The sequence below is a fragment of the Electrophorus electricus genome, chromosome 24, assembly GCF_041902795.1.
Source record: "Electrophorus electricus isolate QZ-2024a chromosome 24, ASM4190279v1, whole genome shotgun sequence".
Taxonomy (NCBI): Eukaryota; Metazoa; Chordata; class Actinopteri; order Gymnotiformes; family Gymnotidae; genus Electrophorus; species Electrophorus electricus.
In genome coordinates, this window is record NC_137520.1 from 7,068,373 (window position 1) to 7,088,913 (window position 20,541).

A 20,541-nucleotide genomic window follows, 5' to 3' on the forward strand; every position below is an offset into this window, starting at 1 on the left:
AGATGAAGGCTGAACTCGTTCGTACACTTGTTTGTTTTCCCACAATGCTCCCTTTGGACGGGACTGCGCGCGGCAATTTATGAGTGTGCTATAGATGGTTTCATCATGCACAGAGCACATACAGCATTCATCACACAGCCAGGCAGACCACAGAGCAGCCCTGCAGGTGACAGTTCATGAGGCTTGACTTGAATCACCAGTGCAGCCAATCTCAAGACTGCTACCACAGCACAAGGAAAAGGGACTAAGCAAAGACTGCACTTGTCTGGAGATATAGGTAGGACAGCCTCTTGGAGCGCCAGAAGATTGGCGCTGATAAAATGCTCTACCACAGAGCTACAGCTGGGGAATTGAGGAACTCCTTGTTTGAACCCACTGTTGGACCTGCTGCATTTGTGAAAATTGCCATCGAGTTTATTTTGATCATAGCAAGCTTCAAGTTTGGGTATAATTTTCAGTGTGTTAGCAAAGATATATTGGGAAGGTTACCGAATCTGTTTCAAAATTCACATGTAAGTGTGTCATTTTCTGTATGTAATTATGTTATTCTCTTATTGGGAGCTGGGTCAATACGCATTATGTTTTTCAGTACACGAATCTTCAGAGATCAGTTTTATATTCAGATTGAACTATCAGAGTTATTCTGGTGCATTTTAAAGCATCTGAAATTCCAGAGGCGCTGCATATTTATTTTATTTTCTCTTCTCTAAAACACATTAATTATCTTAATGCAAGTTTAATTAAGCAACAAGCTGCGTCATGTGTGGTGAGTAAAAGAAAACTCGAAACTCCAAAAACCACACATGGTTTTAGAAGGGCGTCAGTCCATCTCCAATACAGCCTAAAATCAGCATCTAAAAATGGTAATGCCTGTTACCTTAAATCAGTGACTTTTGATAGAATTAAAGCTAATGATATCAACTTTGAATGTATAATTTAACACTGATCTTTTTTATGGTGGTAAATCTCCAGTAAGTAGTTTTATTAAATTTATCCATAAAAAAATTACATACACTCATTAAGTAATTAGAAACATGCACTGCTTTACTGTACAGGATGAGAGAATTGCTTTTCAATATGAAAATAACATTCTGTTCAAACATCTCATCTCACGGAGATTAAAAACTTTCTAAAGAATACAGCAGTATCAACAGAGTAGGTCAAATCAGACATGAGAAAGGTGCACCCAGCTGACAGGTCAGAGACAAAAACACATGCCAACATCAGGAGAGTAAAACAAACAAAAACATCACAAATTCAGCACATTCTGTTCTTGACAATTTCCATGAAATTAATCTTCATTACCGTTTCTTTTCAGGTGAACCTTTCCTTTACAAACATGTGACCTTATGAAATTAAAAAAAAAAGAGGCCATGAAACATAAAAGGCTGGTACAGTCATCGAATTTCAAAAAGCAAAACAAGCTTCAAAAACACAACAGTACTTTCACAACAACAAAGGAGCTCGGTCCTCTTTTCCGTTGGACCACATCATATACGGCAGTGACAGGCACTGTTACAGCAGTCCCTCCCAATTCAGTTTTTGCCCCCCTCCCCAGCTTTCATTTTTCCATATTCCTACACAACCAATTCACCACAGTAAGGGCTTGTTAGGCTAATTGGCAGAAAACTGAAGAGAAAAAAAAACAAACAAACAAAAAAACAAAAAACCCTACTCTGGAAACTCAGAACCAGGCACGCAACACATAACCGACTCCAGGCGCCTATAACGTTGGTTGCAGTAATCAGAAGCTGAATCAAAACTACACGATGATTCCAAACCCTAGAGATGAGAGGTCTGGACTGTCTTAACAGAACAGGATGTCTCTATTGTACGGCAAGCATGTGGGATCAGCATTTCTCTTTCCGACGCAGGAAAGGTGAGGGAGGTCTTCGGTACCTGCTCTCCCATTTGTGCCAATTTCCTTTCAACTTGGAAATTGCTAATAAAGGCTGAAAGCAGCAGGAGCTGAGGAATGTGTTGCTTGGCGTGACCCAGAGCTTTGGAGAACACTAAAATATTCACCGTCTAACAAAAGGTGCCGTGGCTTTCTGTCACGCGGCCGTCCCACAGTTGTTGCGAGAAAATGATAGGCGCAGCAACAGGTGAAAGACGAGGGGTCACAGGGTGGGATGGGAGCCAAACATCTCCGTCATCTGTCCTGTCCGGACTGCGTGGGTACGGCTGAATGAGCTGTATGTCTCGCATCCATCTTTTCTTCACTGCCCCGATACCCATTATTCCACTGCCCGCTCAGTCAAACACACCTAGCGGGGTGTGCCATAATGCATTAGTACGTTTTAATGGCTTCCGAATCACAGCGTGGATTAGACATTGCATTCATCAAAAGATAACGCAAGTGACCTTCAGTTTATGTGCTTCTAGGTCATCGGCTCTTCGAGTTCTGCCAGCTGGATGTGGGTAATCTTTATCTCCTTTCATGTTGAACACAGCACTAGGGCCATAATTTGAAGAGAAGAAATGGAACCTACTCTTATGTCCTATATTTAAAGGAATACTTTGGCAAAGAATCCAATTTAGCCATTTCCCCCATTCCCCAAATGCAGTCTGTCAGCCAAGATGTTTGGTGTCCAAAGTTTTCTTCTTCAGTTACGAGGATGTTGTAGCTAACAAGTAATGGAACTGTTTCACCAAAAATCCATAAACTCCAAACTCTAAATAATATAACACATATAAATGTTTTTCCTTAAACACTGTCTAGTTCTTAAGTAATGTCATGCAGAATTACCCATGTGGTTTAGGACACAATATAATTTATTGTTATCTATAAAAATAAACTCAACTTTACCACGTTGCTGAAAGCAGTCAGGTAAAGGGGACAGCCGTCTTGGATAGTCAGAATCACTTTGTTGAATTTGTGTCCCTGGTATTTCACAAAATCATTTGTTTAAAAATAAGATTACCTAGTTAAACTATGTTGTTTAAGGCTAATATATAAAGATTTGGGTGTGCATTGAAGATTCCTGTCAATCACCAAATGTCTTGGCTAATCTACCACATTTGGGTAAGTGAAGTGACTATTCCTTTAACTATTCCTGGTGGGGTAACTATTCCTTTAAATCTCATGCTGGAACTCAGCAGTCATTTTTGAAACTAATGTGTACGTAGATAACGTGTACATAGTTGTGTAAGCATTCTGCACTGATTTGACAGGCCAAAGTGAGTGGGTCTCTCCAGCACAGACATAAAACTTTTCAGGGGTACAATGCTCAGTGACGCTGGCTTAGATAGATAGCCAACTTTCTCCAGAGACTTCAGGAACATGCACAAGTCCTCACAGAAAACTATCTTAGCTTAGAAGGACAACCTCTGAACATTTTCCCCAGGAAGACAGAAAAATGTCAATGTTCACTATCTGTAGGAAAGTTCTGCTTTCTGAAAGGCAGCCTCTCAAAAATTGTTTCCTAAAATGTGTACTAGCTTTGAACGATATCTTATCAGCAGCTCATAATGATATTCCAGTGTCATCAAAAGACATGACACATTATAAGTTAATGCTCAATTGTAAGCCAGCAGATACAAAAAAGGTTGTGCGCAATATTTGCACATGTTGACAACCCAATTACATAGTTCATGATGCATAACTATAACCTCTGCAGATGCTAACCCAGGTCAAATGGGCATCATATTTCACAGCACTATGACAAATCTGCTCCAGTGACAATGAAAAGCTCCAGCAGTCATAGGCAGTGGAGATTTGATAATGTAAGAAAAACAAATATGTATCTACAGAAGGCACAATGACAGATCATCTTAAACGAGGAACCCAGAGCTGCTGTACACCAATGATATGTAATAATACTCTACAAAACCACTGAATAACATCAAGATTTCATATCAAAAGGAATAAAAAGCAAACATTTAGACAAACGGTAGCTTAGCAACAGGAAGAGGAGGACATAAGAAGGGCATCGACTGCTTTGGCATGTGCATGGAAGTAAGGCATCTTGTTCTCCTCAAGGGTCACGCAGACCTGTGGGAAAGTAGTGCACACTAGTCATGACATCCCCATACAGCAAGAGGAGCATAATCCCAACCTGCTCAGGCTTTCATTGCTTGCTGTGAGACAATGATACACTGTACGTAACATGCACACGAAATCCAGTAATTCCTAGGGCCTGTCATTTTCCTGTCAGTTTCTTGGAATGGTTTGGCCGGATCTCGGCTCGGGTGACACGTGGACGTTTGGGAATGACAACCTCGTGTCAGGACGCTTCCGACGGACGTCCGGACGAGCGGGAGCGATCGAGGACGAGCAAGATCAGGTCCTAAGGGTTGCCTTCACAAAGCCGGCCTGGTGGTGGTTATCGCGATGATGATGATGATGATGATTAAGAGCAAGGAGAAGGGGATGGCAGTCGGCCGCCACGCTCGTGACCCTCGCACGCTCATACCTGCAACACAGTGAAGGCGTGCGATAGCTTCAGTTCTTCAATAAGCAATTCCTTTCACCTCTACAAATATTTAACCCAGGTGACAGTGTAAGATGGTGTGAACAACTCTTGTCTCAGGATCAGGAACTGAGAAACCGGCTCCAAAGTCCATCGCATTTTCACACCTACAACAATGTGCACATGTGGAATAAACATCAAAGACGAAGCCCTTCAATCGGAGGTGCTCTTAACTCTTAAATGTGGGTTTCATCAACTGTTTGTATGTACCTCCGGTCATTAGTGGCCCCACATTTTAACACAAATCTGCCATGATAGTGAAAAACTGTCAAATATTTTATTGTAGATAACAAGGTAAATTTGATCAAATTTTGATATTTTGTCCTAACAGACTGTGATACAAATCACAAAAAAATAATAATTTGGATGCAGTAAAGTTATTTTAGAATTTCAGTATATATATATATAAAAAAAAAAAATCTCTTACTAATCAAAGCTTTGGGCATTTGGCAATACTGATACTAATTAATATACATGGTATTATAGCATTTAGGTATAATGAATTTGTAAAATCTGGAATTTTAGTCATGCATATAAAAGCTGTCCTGATTCTGCAAACCATAGTGTAAAAGAAAAACAGAATCTAGATGCTGACATATTTTGCCAGAACTATAGCAACCATTCCACAGCATTGTAGCACAAGAAAATCACAACTTTGTTAAGAAACACACTACCAATCTACCTACCAAAATGTAATCAACAGGTGACAAAGGGTAATCACCTATGAAATTATATATATATATATATATATACACACACACACACACACACACCATTAAAACTGGTGCCTACAGTGTAACTTACAGTATAAGGTGGCAATCAACTGCATTCAGAAAATTTCAGAACAGAAAAGCAAAATTACAAAGCTTTTACTGCAAAATTAAGACCTCTACTTTTTTAAATAAAAAGGTACACATTTATATTAAAAAACTATAATAATATGGAGACTGAGATGAGGCAGTGGTGCTCTGCAACCAAGCTCCAAGCAGACAAGATAAAAATAAACTCTCTGCCTAGGTGACTGTAAGCCTGAAATACAGAGTGGAAAAACCCACTCTGGAGCACACTACCTCATTTAAAACATGCTGGAGTTAGTGTCACATCTGGAGACTTACAACTAAATGAATAAACAAACAATCATTTTTTAAAAAGTAGCAGATCAAACCCAGAATGTCTGCTCAAAAAACATCTCGCCTTTCTGCACAATCGCTGGTTCAAGCCTTGCGGTGCTACAAGGTAAGGGAAGCTCAAAATGCAGGCTACACGTGGAGGGAAAAGGGCGAGATCATTATGCAGCTTAAATTACACCAATTGGTCATTACCGAACAGAAGTCAAAAACTGCTCAAAACAAATAACAACCTGGCCGCAGCAAACGTGGCGATGCGTGTTACAGATCCGCTTCCCTGACCTGTACATTTTTAGGTATCCTCGGCTATGGGCAGAGCAGTCACTAAAGGCATTTCATTGCTAGTTATTCTGTGTATGATTATGTATGTGACAGAAACTTTGAACTTTGACGACCGAACGGCTACCAGGCTGCGCTTGCAGTGGGCGTCCTCCCAGTGCACTTGCAAGCGACATGCCATCGCAAACTTAACGGTACTACTGTAATTAAACTTCTACCTACAGTCAGCAATTCTCTAGACATCAGAAGTGCCGTTGACCAAGAACAATGAGATGCATGACTCATAATAACACATGACACTATTCAGTATGTCTCATATTCGTTCAGTGCAAACCCCTTGATATATTCAGCAAAAACACAAATCTGACTTATGAGTACTGTTTAAAGCTGGATGTATGATGAAAATGCAAAATGTGCCTTCATGCTGGTAACAGAGTTACTGTCCTCTAATCTGTTTTTGTGCAGTGCTGTTAAGCACATCACACTGTACCTGCTGAATGCTTTTAATACTACCTCACTGTCTGTTGGTCCTTCAACTGGCACCTAATGGCAGAAAGAAAGTGAATGATATTCACCTCCTCCCACATTATCGACTGAGAAGCCTTTCATTTGAACACAACTTCAACATGTTCAGGCATATAAGTATGACCCTAACATTGACTTAAGAAGCATAACACAACTGATCAAAAACTGCGGCACATATTCATGAGGAACATCTGTATCCATCTTGAGCTATGGGAAAATAAAGCACCCTTTGCGATACATAACACAAATTCTTCAAATCTAAAACTTGTGTCCCACGTTTCCTTACTTTTGATGGCTTTTGCAGCCTTCACTGTGAACTTTCAAACGAGGTTAACTAGGTCTCCCTTTTTACACAAGGAAGAGAAACAGGACTGCATTTTAATCTACAGAGCAAGTGTGGGATATTTACCCTGGCACCTTGGTTCCCTGCTGATGAGATCTCATTAAAACTAAAGCCTTCATCATTTCATGCACAGTTCCAAAAATGAGATTGGAATCTGGGAAATGTTATTTTTATTTCCTCATAAACCAAGGAATCTGGTTCTGGCAGTTACTCAGTACATGCCCATCAATAATGAACATGTTTTAATTAAGTTTACCAATTATACTGTCTCTTTTTTTAAGATTATTAAGTTTGATATGTGTACAAACACCAATATCTACTGTTTGTTTTACCGCCTCCCACTGAGGAGAGCAAAAACACCACAGTGAAATCTATCTGTTTAAATAACTTATTAAGTGTCCAATTTCAGAAGAAAAAACAACATACAATGTTGCCAGAAGCAGCTGCTCCCATCTAAGAGGCATCTTCCATACTCCATGGAAAAAACCAAAAAAAGAAAAGAAAAAGCAAAGCGTATAGATAATATTCTGTGCCAACAGCACTGAGAGAAAAAAGCCCCACAGCTTTCCTTGTTCGTGAGAAGTGGACGGGGCATCTTAAGAAGATGAAAAATGCGAAGAACCCACCACGCAGTGCTGTTCTCTCCTGCACTTTTATCTGCCTGTACCCCCGGTACTCAGGAGGGAGCTGAGATGAACAGGCAGAGATAGATGGCGAAAGCTAAGGGTAGTTAATAAAGACCACGCCGCTTGGCCTGGCAAAGGACGCGCTGCACACGCTGTGGGCTTGGAGGAGAACATCTCCAATCAGCGAGCGCTCATTTAGAGAGCCGCGTTTATGCACAGAGGGCAGCAGTTTCCGCGAGCAAAACGTGCACCTGCTCTCCCTGCTCAGGGGATAGGAAAAAGAAAAACCCCGCACACCAACTCTCCAAAACATTACGAGGTTAATCTTACCTTGTTTACTCTGGATGTGGCTTGTTTAATATCCCTTCAATGCCATTCGTCTTTTATATTACAAGCTAAGAAGCAACTGTAGAGAGTGGCTGTAGGGAAAAACGTAGGGGAATGTTGGAGTTTGTGCCATGAACACTTTAGTAACTTTTAAAGGGCGAGTCCATAAGGCTGTACACAGTCACAAAAGTAAGGGAAATATAAGCCTTATGGTCAGAGAAATTTGTCAGAAGGGTTAGAACCTTCTCTAATGGCGTTAATGTTTTCCAGCAAAAAGCAAGTCTCAGACTAAACTTGCTCTGTACTTGATCAGACGTGCACATCAGACATACTCATAAGGAACATGTGGAAATACTCAAAATGTAAGTCTGATCTTACAAACCTCACGTCCAAAAAAAAGGCAGAGTTAGGGTTAGTAGGGGACCATATGTGAAATGCTAACAGAACATAAATGGCGATTTATAAATCTTTGACCTGCATTAGATATAAAAAAGTACAAAATATATTTGATGTTTTACCTTCTGAACTTTATGGTTTTTCTGTAAATATATGTTCAATCCAAATCTGCCACCTATAATATGCAATATGTCCCCCCCTCCCAAAAAAAAAAAAGGTTTAGGAGCATGCTGACCAATGTGCCTTTCCTTTTCCAATGTTGACCTTTCCTTTTAACACCACCAAAGAATCGCCTGGGGACTGAAGACATCAACTGATCTAGTTTAGAAAGGTGAATTTCCTGCCATTCTCCTGTTATGCAGACCTTCGGTGGCACCGAAGCACTGGGCCTATGGTGATGCAATTCATGTTGTGCCACGGTTTAAATAGGGAACAGGTCTGGACTGCAGGCAGGCCAGTCTAGTATGTGCACTCTGTAACTGCACAGCCCTGCTGTTGTAACGTTGTACCGAGTGTGGAATGCGGCTTGCTGTTGTACTGAACTGGGCTCAAATGTCCCTGGAATAGACGTTGCCTAGAAAACAGCACGTGTGGCTCCAAAATGTCAATGTATCTTTTGCAGTTAATGGAGCCCTCACAATGTGCAAGTTACCCATGTCAAGGAACATCATAGGTTTTAAACCTCACGCTTTTAGCAATCTGGATGGTCCTTTTTATAATTGGCGTGGCAAACACGTCAAACGCGTCCGCCATGTCCAAGAAAGATCTAAAAAGGTCGATTCGTCTGAGAGGTTGGCAGTGTTTCTGTACGTTGTCAGCAGTTCATGACAGTATTCCTGAGCCCACGCTTAGATATCCATCCTATGTGGTGTTTTCTTCAGCCTCGCCCCGTACGTACAAGGATTTCTCTGGATGCCCTGAATCCTTTGACAATAATGCACCTAAAATCCTTGCAGTCTCTCACGGGGGAATGTTGCCCTTAAACTGCTGGATTATTCGCCGAGGCATTTCTTGGCAAGCTTTGACGCCAACGGAAGCGTCAGGCCTTCCTACCCAAGCATCACTGCATTCCCTATTTAAGATTATTTTTAAACACGTTAAAGCATTCCTATTGCCCCAGCCCAACTTTTTTAGAAAAATGTTGCAGGCGTGTTTTTCAGAATGAGAGCAAATTAATTTGTTTTTGTTTTTACAAATAGAAAAAACAAAAATAAGTTGAAAATACCTTGTCTTACCTTGTCTGATTTTGTTCAAGTACAGGTCAAAGTAGATTTATAGGGCACTGCTTTCTGTTTTTATTTACATTTCACGTACTCTTCCAATGTTTTTGGAACTGTCACACCCGAGTCGCTGCCCAGCCACTCATCCATTCACAACAACACCGATCACACATCACGATCACTTCTACGTTCCCAATCATCTAGTTCCTGATCATTGTCTGCACCTGTTTCTCATTAGTCCACTCACTATGTAAACCCCTCAGGAGCGCTTCTTCGTGCTTTGCATTCATCCTGGTAGCGGACGTCAGCTCTGTGACGTCCTACGTTTTCTGAAATTGCGACTCTCGAGTGCTGCTTCATTTGTTATTGTTACGTCTTACGTTTTGTTTAAATAAACTTGCCATTTGCCGCCACTACTTGCGTCTCACTCCGACATGTCATAACGGATGTGACGTTTATAGGAGATTTAATGCTGTTTAAGTAGAGCCATGTTACACTGTAAAAAAAATCTTGATTAAAAAAAAACAAAAAAAACCCCCTCATGGACAATTCTTGATTATGATTTTTGTTGTCTTTATAATACATAATACAACCTGAAAATTTCAACTTGAATTAAGTTTTTTTTTTTTTTTTTTGTAGAATGGACATTGGATGTACAAGAACAGTAACCGTTTGTTTTCTTTTTTAAATAGCCTTAATGGACTCAAAATTAAAGTTCTGACTGGTATTTTAAATGTTCTCAGTAACAGCACTGAAGATGCACTGACCATTCTTTAACAACAACAACAACAACAACAACAAAAAATCACATCACAGACAGGAATCGACCTGGCCAGACCGACAACTGTGAGAGTTTAATAACCAAAGAATTTTTGCCATGGAAAACAGAATGCAGTATCTGTTTGCACCGAACGCAGTCAACCCTGTGTTACCAGCATGCTACAAATGAGCGCTGCTGAGTATTAACCTTGCAGCAAGGAAAACGCTACTGATGTATTCAGTCATTTCAGTGCAACAGGTCTACCCCTCATGTGATATTGCTTAAATAACCATTTTACGACGTTATTGGCTAATAACATCACAACGGAATGCGACCGAGTTTGTGCTTACCTCCAAGTCGTCAGGGGTTTGTTTGTCAAATGTAAATTTTAAAATCAAATCAAATTTGGGTTCATATGAGCATTTTGCTAATGAAACAATTTAAATTGGATTCGATTGTATATTTTAAACAATTAAATATATTGTTATCCCCTTCCAAGCAGGTTTGCGGGGTCTTGAGGTCATTTCAGGAGGGGTTTTAAATTGTTAAAATTATCTCCATGTTTCACTGTTTTCTGGCTACGCATGTTTGTCTAATGGCTATATAACAATCTCTATTAAAGCCAATGAGAATGGATTTGCCCATCACCGCATACGCGTCCTGCCTCGACTCACTTTATGCCACATTATTCAAATGCTATTTCCACCTTTTCTTTCTACGAGCTCTTTTCTCTGCCAACCACTGCATGTTTTCATCGTGCCTTAGCACTCTCAATTATCACATTCTGAAGATCGCGTTAAAACATGAATTCAGATTAAACTAATTAATCGTGGAACTCACGTGGCACTACGCTGAACTTCTGATTATGTCTAAAGAGGCTAGATGAGATCGGTCACGACGTAGCCGACAGCGCATTCAGCTCTGTCTAGACGAGGACACGGTTACGCCATCTTACTCAGTTTGTGAATGTTGAGGGGCTCGGTGGGCGTGCCCTTTCCGCCTTCACTTAGAGCGCAGATCTGGATGATGTAGTCGTCGGCGGCGGGGAGGACGATCTCCACGGAGGTGAGGTTAGTGGTCACCGTGTTGAACTCACTGTGCCTGTTCCTCCGGTAAGACACCTGGACGGTGGGGCACCAGGAACAGGAATCCAGCATCACATTCCCACAATTCCATTTCATCGGTCAAAATCAGAATGGGAATGTTTAAGCCTATGGTGTATGTTTGATACTTCCAGCCTTTCAGAATGCTCGGAAGGCCAAAAACCTGATGTATTTTTGAACATTTCTGAGGCGAAGCCTGAATAGGGACCTGATTGTCTAAAGGTTGTGCACATAAAACCACATGCAAACCTGACAAAATCTGAAAAAAAAAAATCTGTCCGAGCTGTTCTATCAATAAGATCTAGGGAAGACTGCATCTTTCAAATGACCAAATTAACACATTTAGTCTGATTTGCAGGTTTGCATTAATGAATATGCAATTTGGGCCATTTCTACCTAAGGGTGCAAAATGCAAGGTGGTGTCAATTCAAACAGGATAATTTAGCACCCACAAGGTGATTTATCAAGCCTGAAAGTATGTTTAAGACTGCAAGTGTGGATTAACATGACTGAAGGGAAGGTATTAGTCTTTTGCAAGTTTCACAGCTGCTGTCGTTGTGACAGGATGGAGACTATGAGAAAAGAGACTGCAGAGACGTTGAGGGCAGAGTTTCCTAAACTGTGTCGAGAGTTAAATAATGCCAGTGAATATGGCTTATCTAGAGTGCCACTTGGGTGTTATTATGTGTCCATTTTTCTTTTGTTCTATGTCTTCTTCTGTCATTTTGTCTTTCATTTTACAGAACACTAACCTTTTTATTCATCATTCATCATCTAAACCATTTAATTAAATTCTGGGGTGGGGGAGTGGTTCAGAACCTAACCTAGCAGCACAGGGTGCTAATCTACTGTAGGGCACACAAGCACACACAAGCACACACACACACACACACACTCCATTTTTGATGTTTTTTTTTTTTTTTAGAGAATCCACAAACTTACTTGATACCCAGTGACCTCTGATTCCATCTCCATGGTGACAACAGGATCCCAGTGCATGGTCAACTTCGAGCCAATCAGGTTCCATTCCACATTCAGAGGTGATTGTCCGGGTGCTGAATGAAGAATATTAATAAGGTGACCCATAAGTCTAACGTCTCTGCAAGTTGTGATTCTTGAGCATAGAGATTCTTATTTTGGCCCACCGAAATAAAAACAAATTAACAGAGTACATAAATAAATAAAAGAGGGTTTATATAACAATATAGTAAAAGCGCTTTAATTAGTGACTCCCTCATTTCCTTGGTTCAGACCATAAACGTGGCTATAACACAATCTTTTTCCAAATCACCAGGAAATATCTTTAAAGTACCTGTAAAATACCAATACTGAACTGCAATATTTAGACAATAACACCATGTATTGAATCAGCAACCAAACAGTTATGGAATACAAAATATTGATTTGTGCTGATTTCCATCCCATGGATACTGAATTTTATGAATAACTGAATATCACCTGGTGATATTCAGAATTCATACACGCATACATAATCCAGGCGCAGGCAAATTTTCTTGATGTGCTTCCACTTACGGGACTTCTTGGTCGTGACGTTGATGGTGGGGGTGCGTGGGCCAGTGCCTGCCGTGTTGAAGGCGCTCACGGTTAAGGAATACTGCGTGTTCCCTTTGAGGCCGCTGATGTTCACCGTGTACTGGCCGGCAGACACTCGGACCTTCCCCATGGTCTCAGGCTTGGTGTCGTCCTCCCAGTACGCGACCTGCGGTCATACAGCAGAGCGCAGGGTCGGACGCGTGCAGGAACGACCACGCGGTACAGGCCAAGGCAGCGTCTCAAAGCCTTGCCAATAACAAGCTATTTTTTTCCCCCTTTTGCGTTATTGCGATCGGAGTTCCATCAAAGCGCCTATAATGGGATGTTCGTTTTCCCAGTGCTGCACGGGAAGCGTCCAGTCTGCGCCTTAAAATGCGCTCTCATTTGCAAATGGTGTGTTTCCACGGGCACGGAGAGAACAGGTGCAGCGTGGGGAGATGGCATGCCCAGGCCGCACCTGACGTGCATTTCAAAACGGGAGGCTGAGTCATTTCCATTTAGAAGGGGAGGCAGACGCACCTCGTAGCCCAAGATTCTTTCAGGAGAGTCGGAGATCATCTGCCAGCCAACTTCGAATTCCAAGGCGGAGATGCTCCGGGCCCACAAGCCCCCGGGCACTCCGCTGGGCTCTGGGAGGAGAAGGGGAAAAAGATGAGGCGCGCAGGGGAGAAGAGGGGGTTAAAGAGATAAAAGAGGAAGGAGAAAGTCTGGAAAAAGAAGGGGTTGGGAACAGTGGTACAGACAGCGATTCTCACAATGCATAACGCCTAGCTGACAAGCTGGAGGGGAACCGATATGAAATCTTTTCACCTAAAACTATAAATGACTATCCCTTGGCTTAATATGAAAGCTGATTGGCACAAAGGCATATTATCAGTATGGGAATTCAATTAAGGCTAGAGCTCGGTGACAGGCCAATGTGTGGCTGTCAGTCCTCTCTGGAGTAAATGATATCAAGCTGACTATTAAGGAAGCTTATCTGAAGTCACTGGTGTCCTCCTCATTTAAACGTGCGCAATTACTTAAACCCTCAGCGCCTCACTTGAGCACAGCAAGCCATAAAAAAACGAAGCAAATTCTGATCACTTTCCAAAAAACAATGATGGCGCATGCATGTATCTGTATGTGCCAAAAAAAAAAACAAACAAAAAAAACAAAGGCGGCAAGCGTTATTTGTCTGAGCTTGTTGGGAATTTGTCTGCGGAGGTAACATTCCTATCTCTACCCAAGCAATTTCCGAGGAAACACCAGATAAATAATTGCAATAAAAAAAAAATAAAAAAAACCCCATCACAAAACAAAACAAAACAAACAAACAAAAAAAAAGTCAGCTGGAGCCAGAAGCACAAAGGATAAACTAATCTCCCAAAGAAGCAATTCTGCAAAATAAATAGGTAAAGTAGGGTATAGCATAATCATGAGAACAATTTTCTGTCTGTGCAAATGAAAGCACTGCTGGCATTAGCGCTGCATGCGAATCGCTCTGGCAGCGTGGTGGGTCCCTAGCTGTCAGGCGGCTGCAGCTGCCTTTCCTGTAAATCCCAGCGCTGAGCCCCGCGCTAAGCCCCGTGTGCTGCGCTCACCCTCCTCGGCCGAGAAGACGGTGGCGACGGTGCTGAATGGTCCCTGGCCCTTGGCGTTGTAGGCGCCCACCTTGACGTGGAAAGGGCTGAAGGGGGCGATGCTGTCGTTGCGGTAGACGTAGCGGCCCGGCGCAGACGTCACGGCGTGTGTCCACGACAGCTCGCTGACGGCGCGCAGGGCGATGATGTAGCCGAAGCCGTCGCCGTTCTGCAGCTCCTCGGGCACAGGCTGCAAGAGGAGGCACAAGACTATAGCGATATTAAACAGGCATACGTGCGCGGGTGCGACCTCGGCTACCGGGTCGCACCGTGCCGCCGTGCTATGGCCTCGTTACAACTTGCGCGGGTTCACCCCTTACCCCCAGGAGGCTCGGGCGAACCTGTATATAATAAGAAGCCGCTGCAGAAATGAATGGCGTTATAGAACCCGCGGGCCCAGCTGGAGAATAGGTTTAGTTTTGACTGGGGTAATAAACACTCCCATTCAATTCCATTCAATTAGGCAAAACCATTACCTCACACAGAGGGAACGGTAATATAGACAGATGACTTACCTCCCATGTTATTACCAACTCTGACTTGGAGCCGCCCCCACCTCCGACATTAGCCGGTGCCGTATCAGGGACTGCACGCAAGAAAGGAGAGAGAAGAAAAACATATCCCGCACCGAGCACGGCGGCGGACACGCAGACGCGCCACCTGCCTGTCCTTGATCTGTGTTTTTCGCTCTGCCTTTTCTCAGAGACTGACTTTCCTCTCTTTATGCTCAGCCTCATTATCGGTTTCAGGCGCAACAAAGCCCTGGTCCCATAGCAACTGCATTAAAAGGGCCGTTTCTTTTTAAGGGCTTTGAGAGCAGCCTCTGAATAGGCTGATCTTGCCAGCACGTTTCACCATTTGCCAAGAGGCTACCCATGATAATGCACAGCTTACAGTTTACTCGGCAACCCAAAGGAAACGGCGTCATGCAAATGCTGAATGTGGGTAAACGCGTCCATGCGTCCCTGAGCGAACGGAGGGCTTGGACCCAGCTTGGGTTACCGCCATGTGCCGCTGGCCGAAGAAGGGTGTGACCAGGATGCGTGGGCTCACCTGCATCCTCTGTCCTACTCTTGAGCGAGGCCGGACTCGGCTCTCCGACGCCGACGCTGTTCCTGGCCAGCACGCGGAACTCGTACTCCACCCACGCGTTTAGGTCCACCACCGTGGCTGTCAGCGTGTTCCCGTCGATCACCTCGGGCACTGAGAGTGAACGCACAAGACCTGGCTTATCTGACAAGAGCCCGCGCTGTCCTCGCCAGCGTCGCAGCCAGCTTGGGTGTTGCGCAGAGCGCAAATCTCTCTCCCTAATCCAGGAGACAACTTTCTAAAGGCAATTTAAAGCGCAAGTCGGCTGGAAAAGTCCAGATGTGCGTCAGGGCTAAGCGCTCCTTATATCTGCCCAATGCGAACACAGGTTGTTTTCTCCCTGCGCATGAAACCCACTGTGGTCATTTTCTGCACCCCTGTGGAAGAGTCCCTGCTCCTAATGGTGGCTAGTCCTGCAGCGTTACCTGTGTTCACTGCCTGCCATCCCACGGTGAACGGCGTTTTGGTCTGGATGATGTAGCTCACAGTGGGGCTGCCGTTGTCCTGACCCGGCCTCCAGCTGAGCTGCGCCGTGCTGTCCGTGATCTCCTCCACCGTGACGCCATCCGGAGGTCCGGGGGGACCTGACTCAAGCCCACAATGAGCAAAGTTAGCTTCAATCACACCACACCCATTACAGTCCACCTATGGTGGGACCCCAGTATCGTCGAGAGCCATTATATATTGCCATTAAATATAGGCTGTTAACACTAGAAACGTAGGCAATGTAGACAGTGATTTGTTTGCAAGTGATTCCTAAAGTGCCATAGAGCTTGGAAAGGTGTCAGGAAGAACCAATTACAATGTGCAGGGACATGCAAGTGATGTCTCATCATTCTAAAATTAATTATTTGACAACCCTCTTAGTTCTCCAGTGAAGCAAATAAACAACCGGGATGTCCTGCTTCGTACCTTTTCAGCCTAGTAAGCCTGCTGTGTCACTATAAGGCTTTTTAAAGTACAGTCAGCAATGTTTAGCATGCCAGGCTAATCTTAATTGAAAGCTATTGATCCTCTAAAACTCATTAGTGGTCTCTGATAAACAGCTTTGATATGTTCCTCTAATTAACTTATACTAACAGAAAATAAAATAATAGATCAATTCTTTATCACATTATATTTCTTTCAGAAGGCAACGAACCTGATCTATCAGGGGTAAACATGGTCAGTTGTTTTTCTAAATATCTCTAATGATCTCCTCTTCTCTGCTGTGTAAAATAAACAGTGGATTCCCATAATGATGTGCAAGACCATTTTTACAAAATGGGCACCTTTTACTTAAGTACTAGAAAAATCCTTTACCTATATTTATATAAAAATACTGTTTTCATCGCTTAATAGATGAACTGTCTACTAAACACTACTTAAAACTCCCAGCACCCTGAAGGGAGGTCCAGAAAGAGATTCTTCTAACACAGACTTGTTTTTCTAGATTTACATTTTGTGTTTTGTATTCTTACATAATAGGGAGTTAAGCTGTTCTAACAATGGAACTAATTGATTTTCCTTTGCATAAAAAACTGATTAATTGAATCCATAACGAGCAATATTGCTTTGAGAACATTCTATAGTCTTACACCCCAGGCATAAATTATATGTTGCAGTATATGTTGCATAGATTATGTATTCTAAATGTATTCAAATAAAAGTATATGTTCTACACATCTAATACTGATAATAAGAGGTGAACTGTTCTGTTACACATAATGCCTTTAATAAGTAATAATTTCATTAACAAATCATGTTAGTAAATAAACAAGGTTTTTTTTTACCTTTTACAATCAAAATGGCGGCGGCAGACAAACTCTCCACATCGGTGTCGACAACACACACATATTTCCCAGCATGCCTCAGCTGGATGTTTCGAATCATTAAGTCTCCAGCTGCATTCTGCGCGCACACAGACACACACACACACACGCACACGTGCACAGGCACACACACACACACAATTATGTACACACACATGCGCGCACACACACGCACACTTTGCACCTCCCGAATCGCACCAGGTTCCAAACACACTGGTATTTTCACACGCTTACATTAAACACATTAGACACTACTTCAACATATAGAAGGTTTTGCAGGAAACGTGCAACCTTCTACAACAGTAAAAGCAACCACAGAAAAACATTCTCAGGTGGAAAACTACCTGGGCTTTGTATCTAGTGGACATCACTACAGCATTTGAAATGTCCATTCTGAAGAAACACTTTATACCTACACCTCCAGCTCCTTCACCGCTGCTTACGATCCAGTTAGTGAACCCAGCGTCTAATGGGCTCTAATTAGGACGTAATCCCATTTAAAAAGGTGCTTTGATTGGATTCTGATTGCAGACACCCTGTGATACGCAACATTGCATGCGATGAATGCCAAATCCACACACTGCAATTAAACGCTTTTCTTAATCTAATAATGGCGAAGAACATGGAGCATATGGAGTGGAGGTAACTTTGAAATGCCCTGTAATTGGAATAGTTCTCGTGTACACAAGAGCTGGCAGATCACTTGTGATTGGAGAAATGAAATTACCATTGACAAATGTGACAGTTTACATTATGTACTGCTGTCGCAGCTGGAACCGCGGCTGCGGCAAGTGTTGAGATAATGCTTCATTGTACTCACAGAGTCAGTAAAGCTCAGTAAAGGCTCAATACCATGTGGTCTACAAATATAACCAGGTGTTACTGCTGCTTATCAGGTAAAATATGTTCTATAGGATTATTATTTCATAGCTGCATGTCATTCACAAATGCAAAATAATCATGTTTTGAATGCATTCTCTAATGTTAAATGGAGTCCAACGGTCATTATAACTTTAATTATACCATTGTCTCACACACGATACAACTTCAACAAATCTAACTTTAATAGAGATATCGTGATTAAAACTTTGTGGGCCAAGGGCCAAGCAAACAAAGGGTTAATTGCACAGTTTCAGGCAGAAGTATGCTAGCGTGCAGATTGGGTTTCATTAAAGAAATGACTCATCTAAACTGGGAACTTCAGAATGATAATCCCAGTAGACGGGTGACACTATAGAATTTATGAAAAATGGAATCTCATTATGGATAAAAGTCACAGCTAAGGTTAAATTTGGCAATGTGTGTGTGTGTGTGTGTGTGAGTGAGAGAGAGAGAGACACAGAGAAAGTATCTGCCTAGAGGTTGAATGATTTATCCCATTTAGCTCTGTTTGATCAGCAAATGTAATTATGCAATTGAGCAAAAAATACCATATTTATCATTCCTAGTCTGTTATGATTTATATCCGCATTTTCTTTCATAAAGCATCACAATGCACATAATTCAAGCCCTGTCTAATTTCTGTATTTCATCATTATGTAAATATGATTTAAAACTGAAGTATTCTTTCAAGGGCCCGGGAACATGACACAAATTAATGCATTTTTAAGACGAGTCAGAGTAATTGTGCACATCCAACAGCTGACGGCCTACATCCACCTTTCAGTCCTTTTCTTGCCACTAATTCATCTTTTCCTAGGAGTGCCATCACATAAAGGAGAAGCAAGCCTTTCACATTTGCACAAGCTCTGTTCCTGCTTTGGAGGCCAGCAGCTATCAAATGCCTGTGGGCTCCCTGTTGGGGGGGGGGGGTGTATCTGCTCAAGGTGTGCTCAGTGAGCTAATTATTGTTTGACGGAAAGAGTACAAAACAAAAGTGCATCAAGGGTTCGTGCGCACCAGCCCAGGCAACACAAGCACGAACCAGGAACTCAAAACAGAGGTCACTGGAAACCCATGGCCAGTCCTCTGGGTCAACACTACACATCTAGTGAAAGGATGAGATTATGTTTACATGCCAATAGGAGGCTGCTTTTCTGGGAGAAACCTGTCTGCACCAAAAACGGCCAAAGTTTTCATATATGAGAGAGAGAGAGAGAGAGAGAGAGAGAGAGAGAGAGAGAGAGAGAGAGAGAGAGAGAGAGAGAGAGAGAGAGAGAGAGAGAGAGAGAGAGAGAGAGAGAGAGAGAGAGAGAGAGAGAGAGAGAGAGAGAGAGAGAGAGAGAGAGAGAGAGAGAGAGAGAGGCTCCGTGCATCTTACCCCACCGACGTGTTCGTAGTGCGGTTCCAGTTTGGTGAGCAGCTGCCCGTTGAAGGCCCAGGAGAAGGACGCATCCAGAGCGGGGTCACAGGCGATCTGGCAGGGCAGCACGATGCTCTCACCCACTATGATCTCCATGTCCACCGGGCCCTGCGTGATCCGCGTGGGATCTGTCCCAAACATCACACACACACGAGCACACCTTAAAGTCCGCTTCAAAGGTGCCATTCAAATGGAGATTTCCGACTCGTCATTGTGTTTTGTACGGCGAAGCACGCACCCCTTCAGCTCAGTCACGGTTTCACGGGGACGGGTGTTTACTCCATCCCGGGCCGCACCAAATTGATTTTACAAATATTCGTCATTATTTAACGTTATTATCGTTCCACTCCCTTACTGGCACGTGACTGTGAAATGCAAACGCGTATACACTGCATTTTCATTCGAGGCCGACATTTATTGCAACACTCACTACTCATTTCAGTAGAGTTGGGGAAAACGAACTCCGTACACAACTGCAATTTATTTTTAATCGAAACTGTACACGAACCGCGCTGGATCGTGGTTGCGCCGTCCTGAAACAGCACACAGAAATAACCCTTAACTATATTCCCAGGTAATTGCAAAGCCTTAAGCGAAGCGTGAAAATGAGTAATTACCACGACACGTACGCAAGCAAAGGGAGTCGTGCCGCCCTCTCACTGGCGACCGGGGCAGACAAAATGAACTTGGCAAGCGAGGCGGGGTGTTGCTTTAAAGCGCCGTGTGGCGCTGGCGTGGCACGGCAAGCCCCCCCCCCAAAGAAGCGGCGTGTCCCGGGGTCTGACCGAGCGCCCTTCGTCCTTCGCCCTTGGAGCTTCGCGCTGCGCTGCCGTTCACTCACCCGTGACCAGCAGTCTTCCAGTGGTGCTCGCCGTCCCGAACCTATTCCTGGCCAGGCAAGTGTAGCTCCCCCCGTCCGCTTTGGTCACGTTTATGAGCCTCAGCGTCCCGTCAGGGAGAAGGCTTATCCTGGAAGAGTGAACCG

General features: G+C 43.1%; 1 protein-coding gene across 1 annotated transcript in view; it reads right to left on the reverse strand.

Moving 5' to 3' along the window:
* Window positions 1-1,023: 1,023 nt before the first annotated feature.
* The window catches only part of cntn3a.2 (contactin 3a, tandem duplicate 2), a 43,004-nt gene continuing 23,486 nt past the window's right edge, over window positions 1,024-20,541 (reverse strand). The window contains exons 12-23 of the mRNA XM_027017940.3: window positions 20,398-20,525; window positions 19,515-19,684; window positions 17,216-17,333; window positions 15,869-16,027; window positions 15,408-15,557; window positions 14,870-14,940; window positions 14,316-14,544; window positions 13,252-13,361; window positions 12,712-12,898; window positions 12,121-12,233; window positions 11,031-11,196; window positions 1,024-4,415 (exon numbers count right to left, since the gene is read on the reverse strand). Coding sequence (XP_026873741.2) covers window positions 4,303-4,415; window positions 11,031-11,196; window positions 12,121-12,233; window positions 12,712-12,898; window positions 13,252-13,361; window positions 14,316-14,544; window positions 14,870-14,940; window positions 15,408-15,557; window positions 15,869-16,027; window positions 17,216-17,333; window positions 19,515-19,684; window positions 20,398-20,525 — 1,714 coding nt within the window. The 3' untranslated portion in view covers window positions 1,024-4,302. The remainder of the gene's footprint in view (window positions 4,416-11,030; window positions 11,197-12,120; window positions 12,234-12,711; window positions 12,899-13,251; window positions 13,362-14,315; window positions 14,545-14,869; window positions 14,941-15,407; window positions 15,558-15,868; window positions 16,028-17,215; window positions 17,334-19,514; window positions 19,685-20,397; window positions 20,526-20,541) is intronic.